Source organism: Dendrobium catenatum, unplaced genomic scaffold (assembly GCF_001605985.2).
Source record: "Dendrobium catenatum unplaced genomic scaffold, ASM160598v2 fragScaff_scaffold_744, whole genome shotgun sequence".
NCBI classification, from domain to species: domain Eukaryota; kingdom Viridiplantae; phylum Streptophyta; class Magnoliopsida; order Asparagales; family Orchidaceae; genus Dendrobium; species Dendrobium catenatum.
In genome coordinates, this window is record NW_021319206.1 from 227,111 (window position 1) to 238,065 (window position 10,955).

Here is a 10,955-nt window from a genome sequence, read left to right on the forward strand (position 1 = left end):
TTGTATCTGTGTGTCAGTTTCGCTATTCTCGTTTGCCCTAACCATTTAGCGACGACCTCCAACTGCAATCGACCGACTCAACGCGGCCATAACCTCTCTCATTCATGCGTTGATATGAGTTTCCTCCCTCACAATTTTTCGGACCATCCCGCAAACTCCCCTCTGTCGGTTTCTCCCTCTCAGGTTATCCCTACCTTTTCATTTCAAAATTTCTATCAACGCCTCCGTCGATTTCTCGCCTCCTTACTCTTTTCATTTCAAAATTTCTATGATTTTTGTTATACTATGATTGCCTCTCAGTAATATAATGTTGAAATTGATGGTAAGAACTTTAAAAATTTCTATGATTTTCTTTATAATATGATTGCTTCTCAGTTTTATAGTATCATTCAACATTATTGATTGCTATAGTTGCTTTAAGAGGTTAGGGTTCACTTTCAATGACTGAGAGGATATTCAGTGATTTTTATTATTTAATTTGAGCTAGTTGTTTTTCAACTCCCTTATTACTACAAATTCTTCAAGGGAGATGTTGATTGACTACCAGCTTGTTGTACTTTTGCTCTACTTTTTTTTTTCTTATTTTGACCAACACATTTACCTATAAAATGTATGGTATTCACCTTGTTCTTTCATAAAGTCTTTTAAACACAAAAATGTAGACAACCAAGATAGGAGAATATAATGATATATATACTTCAGTATCAAAAAAGAATTTAGGAAGGGGCTGGAATTAAGTAACTCATCCTTCTTAAGATTGCATATTTTCTTTGCAACGGCTAATTTAGCAGCCATGGTGGCCTCAAAATCAACATCCTGCACTAAAAAAAAATATGGTAGTTCACATTTATGGTAAAAATGTGAAAGCTCATTTAGTTATGTGGAAAATGAACACATATTGCTATACATGACAACTTATTAGTTCCACTCAATGAAACAACACAAAAATCATAGCATTATGAAGATCATAAGTTATCCCCTGCACTCAAACCTTAACATGTTTGGTTAGGTCTTCGTAACTCAATTTCTATAAATATGATTTGGTGGTCTAGAGATATTTTACCAACTTGAATAAAGTGTAATGTCACATAAGACCAACTCTAATACATGAATTGGAATGCTTGAGAGATACTCATGGGAAAAAAAATTAAAAAACATCATAAATAAGGGGTAAATTTTGCTACAATATGCAGAAGAAAGGTTTTGAGTAGGGAAATCAAATGTGCAGAAATAGTAACATCAAGAAACACCCATGCAAATTTTAATATTGGATTAATACATACATGGTTAAAAGCATAAGATAATGTACTGCTACGTAATTTGTAGATCTAAGAAAAATGTTTGTATTATGCTTAAACGTGTTTTTACTCATGCACTACAATCATCAAATGAACATAAAGCTGAATTCACAAACCTGACGGTCCATTAAGCCCCTTTATAACTTGTATAAATAGTATCTTATTATATTGCTAATTAATCTGAGGCAGGGATGAGGGAAAATATTAATGAACTTTTCATGCTTTTGCAAATGAAGAAATTTATTAAATGTACCACCGCTTGATTGTTAGAATAAAAAAATTCTTATTTTTAGTTTCAACTCCCATACCATAGAAAAAGGAAGAAAATAAAGCGCCACATGCAAGTGCTCAAGTAGTTGATTTTAGATTATTGCATAGCACCAGTTATGTTTGGTAGACTACTCACTTGGTTGCATTCTTTATGGTATTCAATGCTGCTAAACGAGGTAGAATGTCAGAAATATTAAAGTTTTGACTTGCAATTCACTATGATGGCATTGATATTGGCCTTCTCTCGTTATGGGCCATCAGTGTGCTTAGACAACACTATCTTTTTGCATAAATTACCATCTTCCTCTGATGGCTTGTGAAGAACTTAAACTGCAATGGTTTTTATGTATTGTGGGCATCTGGAAGTGATTTTTGAATGTTCCCTTATAGTTGATTATGTAGTTGTGGTTACATATTCTCTCCTAGTGACTATCACCTCAAAACATCTTTAATACACGAATTAGGATTCAAATATTTGCTCATCTTCAACATATAGATGCAAAAATGTCAATACCATCAAATTTGCAAAAATGTCAAAGATGTAAAAATGTCAATACCATCTCATCTTCAATATAGATGCAAAAATGCCGTAAAATTACCATCTTCCTGAACATCACTTGATCTACAAGTATATAGATGCAAAAATGTCAATACCATCAAATTTACTCATGACAATCAGACGAAGCATCAACCAATCTGGGTTCTCATCCTTCAGTGCTGGATCTTTTAGACAAACATGCACATGTAAGCCTTTGTTAATTCAAAATGAGCTGGTGACCAGTAGGTAACACATACATGTTTTGAATGGTGAACTCTAGAAAAATAGTTTAGTCAGAAATGTTGAAACTTTTTTTCTTGTACTATGCTCACCCCATTTTATCTAATACGCCGTCATATATTATCTCCTGTGGTCTACCTAGTTAATAAGGTGTCGGTTTCTTTTCAAATATTATGAGCTCCAAATTATAGAGGTAGCTCGGCTGCTACTGTCTGTAGCATTGTTATATTTAAAGAGGTGCTTTGATAAACCTACTCAGAATAATTCCAATTTGCATTTGTTCTTCTTGGTTTTGATTTGCTCTCTTGTTCCTAAAGGCTTTACTTGGATTGAAGGAGAGAAGGAAATGAAATGGAATTTCAATAATACATTTGTTGATTATGAACCCAAGCCATTGATTTAAGCTTTTTCAACTCTTAGCTTTCATTTATTTTCACTCAAATTCATAGCCATCAAAACATATGCTAGTTTTGTTCATAATGAAATGGTCGTTTGTCACTAGGACAAGTAGTGCAGTTCCAATCAGCTGAGCTTACTTATTTTCTCCTAGTGACTATCACCTCAAAACATCTTCAATACACGAAGGATCATCTTAAAAGTATGATCCAAAAAGTCTACAAGATGATTCAAAAAATCTTTGATCGATGTCCTAAAATAACTCATCTAGCTAAATCAACTCAAAAGAGTATCAATTAACTATCTCATAAAGGGAAGTATCCCATAAAACAATTCATTAAATGATTATATTCTAACAAATCATTAAAAAAGCAATAACTTGATGCACTCAGGGAATTTGTTTCTAGAAAAATTTATCATTTTTAGCAATTCGAAGGTTCGATGTATCTTATAAATTGTTAATCATCAAGTTTAGAAAAAAATTATCAAGTTGAATTTCTTAACTCATCATTCAACATAGAATTCTTTTCTCATGAAATATTTGATTACACTCAAATACTTCAACAATTCATTCTACCTATGAAATTTTCCTTAAAAAAAATTGAAGTTGCTTAATGCACTTGCCAACTCATTTACTATAATATTGCCTTAAAAAAAATTGAAGTTGCTTAAGGTGATAGTCACTAGGACATCTTCAATCATATTGCTCTTGGCATACACATCAAGTAGTTCAGTTCCAACAAACACATTAGAATCTCCTGATATTTTTATAGCCAAACAATGCAACTACATGCACTCATAAACTGCCATTTTTTTTGCACAAGCGCAGAGAACGCTCGACAAAGTAAATTCACTCAGCACCAATCCTTGACAAAAAATTTTGCATCATATTACGGCATACAAATATTTGTGTTTATGTAGCTCCCAAACATATTAGGATTCACATTTGGGGCGCTTCAAATGGTGCTTTATATATCTACAAGGACACCAAAGTTCCTACAAGCTTAGCAGTGGATAGCAAGCTTCCAGAGAATATGCTCGAAATCTCGAAACTTGGACCCTGCGAACCAATTGATGTTGATGTAGCGACCAAGCCACATGCCACTAAAAATGAGATGAGCCCTGTATGAGGGAAAATTATTCTGTGCGGAATCCGAATGTGTTCGGAGGCAAAATCCGGGCATGCCACATCACCGGAGCCCAATGCATCCGGTGACGTGGTGCGTCCAGATTAATCTCCGAACACGTTCGGATTCCGCAAAGTTGAAGTTATTGAGTTACTATTCTATCCTCAAATTGAGAACACTTACTTTATTTTATCATGGTCTTGTCAATAATGTAATGTTGGAGGGATAGAAATTGTGAGATAGAGAGTGGGTTGTGAGAATTTTCTCATATATTATGCTTGCTTTCTTCTCAGTCTCTTATTCTTCTTATGTAGTTATGGATGTTAAGTAGTTTGTTGTTGTTATCCTTAACTTATTTATCAGAATTAATGAGAATAAATATATGTAAGCAAGGTTCCATTAGCAACAATTGATGCTTTCATGCATGAACCAACTAATCTTTGCCTTCTAATACCTGGAAATGTACTAAGCCTTATATAATTTGAGAGGGTGATTCCTTCACATTTTATTATGTTTCATACGTCACTACTTGCAATTAATTTTGAACATCTTTATTTCTCATGAGGCTTAATAAATTTAATGTTATTTGAGACTTGCGTGTACACTAAGGTTTCATTTGGTACAGCTTTCTTCTTACTTTCTAAGATAGTTTTCTAACACAAAAAATTCTAATTGAAAAAATCTTTGCATAGAAAAGTTGTTTTAATAAGCAGTAAGAAAGCCGTACCAAAGGAAGCCTAAACAACAATAGAAATTTTAAAAATTAAACGAAGTGGTAGCTGGGATTTAAATTAATGTTGAACAAAGAAAATAAATTTTAGTGGCTAATTACAAAAAAAAATCTCATAGAATTTGATCAGTTATTATTATTTTCTAAAATAGCTTTCTAATACAATTACTTTTTAAAAAACTATAAAAAAATAGCGGTCAAAAGCTATCTCAAACAAAATCATAGTATTGCAACTTGAACATTATAAAAATATAAAGATGGTCTAATATCAAGAAAGGCAGGACCTATATATCCTAATTTATGGTTTAATAAGAGAGGTTTACCCTGGAAAAGATTCAGATAGTTCAGAATTTTGTAAGTTTAAATTATTGACTGTCCTTAATTTTTTTAATTATCATGAATTTGTCCAAGTGATGTTCAGGAGCTCTTATTTCTTGCCTAATATTATCAAACTATTTTGTCTTCCTATCTTGGTGCCATAAGAGCTGTCCTTCTCTTCATAGGATAGTTTGTATAATTGATGATTCAAAGTTGTTTCTGACCTAAACCTTGTTCATATTAATAGATAAATTGCAAATTATCAAACTTAAGCGTGTTCATGAAGGAAAGAAAGGCTGAGCCAATGAATAAATATTTATATCAACATGTAAGCGTCCAAATAAAGTATAGGACTCACTAATTGAGTATATATACATGAAAGTAGATTTACATGAGTAGTCTCTCTTTCCTTATATCAAAAAATGTTCTTATTAAACTTGCTATATAGGAAAACTATGAAGTGAAGGAAAAATTTAGATTAGATATTAATTCTAAACTGGTGCCACATTTAATTCTATGCGTTGTCCTGTTCATAAAATTAAATCATATTTTCATATTTTTTTTAATCAATATTGTTTCTCTCTTCTAGCTATTTTAGCTCCTAACTATTTTAGATGGAAAGCAGGTACATAAATAACTTGCACTGTACAGAAATCACAAATAACTATTTCAGATGTACCATAAAAGATTCAAACATTTAGAGATTATTACTCATATTTTAATATTATAGCCTTTTGGTTCGTAAGTGAACTTTTTGCTATATTTCTGCATGTAACAAAATAATGGGGATATTTCGCTAGTTACGGTTATTACGAGTCATTTAATGTCAATCTTTTGAAATAATTCACATTCATCAACCATATGCAAGCTTAAGTACAAGATTGAGGATACAACATTAACTATAATCTTCACTGCTATTGACATTTTGAGTAGTTTATCTTTTGTCATTTGAAATATCAAATCAATGGACTCTGGATTTAGATAAAGAGAAGAATTGATAAGTTTTTTTACTTTTCAAAGATTGGGTCTTCAAAGAAGGCATGCTCTTAATGATCACGATGTTGGTTATTTCATGACTACATCATGTGTTTTTTTCCGTACATATAAAATTTCAGGAGAAGCTATCTCCTATTATATACGTGTGATGCCTGGATTGTTATCCTAGTGATTTTTATAAGTTTATTAACATTTTTATAAGTTATGTTCTAGTTGTTCACATTGTTAAAGGGGTAATTATTTCATAACCTGAAATGCTTTTTGTCAGCTACTTATTTGAATTGATATAAAATTTTACAGCAATAACTTTTTGTAAGATTAGTCATGTAATAATTTTTTTTTCTTCATAATTTTGTCAGGCAAAAGCAATGGATAAAAGTTGGATTAATCTCAATGATAGACGTTTGCGACAATATAAGGATGGAGTCACTGCATTTATTAAATTTTCCCATGAAAATAATCCTCAAAAGGGGAAGATTTGGTGCCCATGTCGATACTGTGCAAATATCTTTTTTCAGACTTATAGTGCGTAGAGAATCATTTACTAATTAATGGAATGCAAACATCATACATTGAGTGGACATGTCATGGGGAAACATCTCAAGCTTTCAATGATGCAGATGTAGGCAGAAGAGATATGAATGATCTTAATAATACAAATGAAGAGGTTGATGAGATTCAAGAAATCTTAGAAGATATACACAGGGGAACTTTCATGAACTCTACTCCCAACAATTCACCAGATGAGGAATGTGATAATATTATCGACAAAGATGAAACAACTATATTTGATAGATTACTGAAGGATGCACAACGTGATTTATACCCTGGTTCAGATTTATCAATGTTGTCTGCTCTTGTAAAGTTACTACACATTAAAGTTCTTAATCGTTGGACAAATAAATCATTCAACATGATCCTTGAATTCATAAAATCTATCTTGCCAAAGGGTGAAACACTTCCGTCTTCATATTATGAATCAAGGAAGATTTTATCAGACCTCAGATTAGGCTGTGAAAAGATTCATGCTTGTAAAAATGATTGTTCTTTATTTTGGAAAGATTATGAGGATAAAGAAGAATGTCCTCAGTGCATGGAATCAAGATGGAAAGTTAATGATGGAAAAGGAAAGAAAATTCCTCATAAAATTCTACGCTATTTTCCCATTACATCTCGATTACAATGGCTATTTATGTCAAGAAAAACTGCTCATGAGATGAGGTGGCATAAGGAAAATCAAATTGTAGATGAAAATTTATTAAGGCATCCAGTTGATTCTAAAGTTTGGAAGGATTTTGACATTAGCTTTCCTTGGTTTGCAGAAGATTCTCGTAATGTACGCCTTGCATTAGCTTCAGATGGATTCAATCCTTTTGGTAATATGAGCACTTCTTACAGCATGTGGCCCGTCATTCTTATACCATATAATTTACCTCCTTGGAACTGCATGTCTTCTGAGTTCATGTTTATGACACTATTAATTCCTTGTCCAGTTGCTCCTGGGAAAGAAATAGATGTATATTTAAAGCCTCTTATAGAAGAATTAAACAACTTATGGGTGAATGGTATCATAACTTATGATTCTGTAAGTAAGAATACATTTCAAATGCATGCTGCTCTTTTATGGACTATAAATGATTTTCCAGCTTATGGTATATTGTCGGGTCATAAAGTACATGGTTACAAAGCTTTCCCAATATGTGACAGTGAAACTTCTTCACAATATTTGCGAAACAAAATGTGTTACATGGGTCACAGACGTTTCTTGCCTAAAGAGCACAAATGGAGAAAAAGTAGAAAGTTTAATGGCAAGCATGAAGCTAGAGTGAGACCTCAAGTTTTATCAAGAGATGAAATATTATCAGAAATGGAATCATTAAAGGATTTGAAGTTTGGAAAGCATCCTAGCTGTAAAAAAAGAAAACATAACCTTCATGAATCAACTTGGATAAAAAAAAGTGTATTTTTTGAGTTGCCATATTGGAGAAGTCTCACATTACGTCATAATCTTGATGTAATTCACATTGAAAAGAATATTTGTGACAACATTCTGGGGACCTTATTAAATATAGAAGGAAAGACAAAAGTTACAGAGAAAGCTCATTTGGATCTACAAGATATGGGCATAAGGCATGAGCTACATTTGCAAAACTAAGGTGAGAAGTATCTTAAACCTCCAGCCTCTTACACGCTTTCTTCAAAAGAGATAGAAGGGTTTCTCAACTTTGTTAGATCAGTAAAGTTTCCAGATGGTTACGCAGCAAATATATCAAGATCAGTACATATTCGAAATGGTAAGCTTATGGGATTAAAAAGCCATGATTGTCATGTGTTGTTAAAACGAATCCTTCCTTTAGGATTGTGTGGATTTTTAAATAAGGATGTGCATAATGCTTTAAGTGATTTGTGTTGACCTCATTTTTATATGAGGTCACTAAGGCCCTTCCAAACTCCAGATTAATTCTAGATCCTAGGATCCACTCTAGGCCTTAAGATCCTTTCCTAGAGCCAGACCTTAGGGCCTACTCTAGAGCCTAGGGTTCCCTTAGATCCTAGATCCTAAAACCCCTCTAGATTTGGAACCAATCTAGACTCAAATCAATTCCCACCCTTGATCAACTTTGACCTCAAGTCAATTCCTACCTTTGATCAACTCCAACTTCAATTTAATTCCTACCTTTGATCAATCTAAATCTCAAACTTCATTCAACTCAAACCCCAATTAATTCAAACATATTCAAACTTTGATCCAATCCACTTGAGAATCCAAATTTAAACCTAGACTTTGATCCTACCTTTGATCTAGCTTTGACCATATCCATTCATTAAAAATCATCACATGATTGTGAATGATTTGGATACTCTAATATTGATCATCCAAACTCAAAATCTAATCCAAAATCCAGAAATCCAAACTCAAATTCAAAGTCTTAAGGCCCTGTCCTAAAGTCCTTTTTCAAAGACTTTTCAAACATTTCAAAACTCATTCAAATGGCCTCTGATTCAGGGTCTATCACTTAAAAAGTGATAAAACCTGTCTCTAGAGGTTGCCTTCCAATTTTGAGCCCATTCTGAGGTCTCTAACCCCAGAATCTGAATTAAAATCCAAAGGCTGTAAAACCTTCAAATATTTACAGCCCATGCCACTGAACCTAACCCCTTGAAGATTTTGATCTTGGAGCCCTTATCAAAGCCTCCAATCACTTCCAGACTCTTGATCTTAACCCACTGAGCACTAAACTGCAATTTTCAGATCCATTTTTGACCCTGGATGACTAATGGGTCAAAATTGACCAAAATACCCTTATGGGATTTCAAATGATCATTTCAACCCAAATCAATTTCAAACTCTTTGAAACCACTTTCAATGAATTTCAAATGTTAAACTCAACTTGTTGAAATCAAACCCAAACCTTGGGTCAACCTGGTTGACCAAGTCAACCAAGTTTGAGCCATGGACCCATACACCCCTCCTCTTTCAAACTTTTGAATCAAGTCCATTCCAAGTCCTTTGAATGCATGGGATGACCTCTTAGGTACCCAAGAGACCCCTCTTGGTGACCCAAGCCTTGGGGTCACTTGGGTTAGCCATATGGCTTGACCTAAGTGACCAAAGAGAGGCCTCCCTTGAGCCATCTTTTGATCTTAATCAAATTGAATCCAAATCAAGGTGTTATTGAGTTCTCTTTCACCTAATACACCTTCCTTGATCAGCCCAACCCTTGGGATCACTTGGGTCAAGAGTTAGGATAACCTAAAGTGCCCAAAAGCACTTGGGATTGAGCCAACTCTCAACCTAAGCCTAATTGAACCTGACCAACACCTCCCATAGGTGGCCCTAGGTCCAATACACCCCCTCCAGCCAGCCCATGCCTTGGGCTAGCTTGGGTCAAGAGTTAGGCTAACCCAAAGTAGCCAAAAACACTTGGACCTGAGCCATCTTCCAGCTCAGATCAAATTGGACCAATTGACACTTGCATTGGGTGCATCAAACCCAGACCCACTTCCCACCTCAAGCCTAGGGTTTGGCCTGACCTGGGATGAGCACAAATCGACTTGAACCGAGTAGGTTTGGGTTCAACCCAACCACCAGTTCGATCCAGGCCTCCCCAGGCCAAATTAACTTTTCCCTTGGCTCCAGCATGTCCCCATCGGTCTCCCCCGGTCAACCCGACCCAGACCATGGCCGACGGCGGTCGGAGCCAATGAAATTTGAGTTCCGGTGGTCCCTTCCAGACAATTCCTGGCTCAAGGCTGCTGCCCACCAGTTTGATCTCCACGATCCCCCCTGGACGTCGCCATCGTCCACCTGGCAGCGATCCGAGCCTTCCCCAGTTCAATCCTGACCGTCCAAGCTCCCGAAGGGTGGCCGAATACCCCTGAGCTCGCCAGACCTCACGAGGCATTGGCATTCGCTTTGATTTGATTCCCAGAGCTCCTTAGAACTCCAAGAAGCTTCCTTCGAGCGCAGAGATCGATCCCTCCTTCCGTTCGAGCAAACACCCGTGAAATCTCTCGGCGTCCCGCTCGAAGTCGCACCTCCGGCCGTCCTCCGATCCTGACGCCTGAAGGAGAACTGTTCGCCACCATCCCCTAAAGCTTCCTGATAGAGAAGCTCATTCTTTGAGGCCTTCTCTGCAGTAATCTCTCCATCCCGAGCTCCCTAGCTAGGTAGTTTGGTCAACTGTGAACGAAACCTTCACCCCAACGGATTTCCATCGTTTGATTGAAGGTTCCCACCATCCTGATCCTCCCTGCAAAATTTCATCGGAGTTCGCCGGCGGGATTGGCCGGATCAAGCCGGAGTAGCCCTGCGGTCTCGGATACGAGCGGGAGGTTGAAGACAAAATCCCAGCCGGTTATCTTGATCAATGGCTCGGATTAAATTCCGTGGTATCGGAGCCCTATTAATCTCAGCCGTTTGCTCCACCATCCAACGGCTGTCGTTAACCCGGCTGTTAACCGTTAGCGCCAATCATTGCCTGGCGAATCGACGCGCGACGCGTGGTAATGGTTGCTGACTGTGTAATTGCCGGATTAAT

At 35.9% G+C, this 10,955-nt stretch overlaps 1 protein-coding gene across 1 annotated transcript; it reads left to right on the forward strand.

Moving 5' to 3' along the window:
• Positions 1–6,469: 6,469 nt before the first annotated feature.
• LOC110096851 lies at positions 6,470–8,068 on the forward strand. Its single transcript, XM_020822972.2, has one exon. It carries the CDS (start codon positions 6,470–6,472, stop codon positions 8,066–8,068), a length of 1,599 nt encoding a protein of 532 aa, XP_020678631.2.
• Positions 8,069–10,955: the final 2,887 nt, after the last annotated feature.

Bases quoted from the DNA above. Each gene is read 5' to 3' on its own strand.
- LOC110096851 (XM_020822972.2), top strand. From the start codon at position 6,470: ATGCAAACATCATACATTGAGTGGACATGTCATGGGGAAACATCTCAA.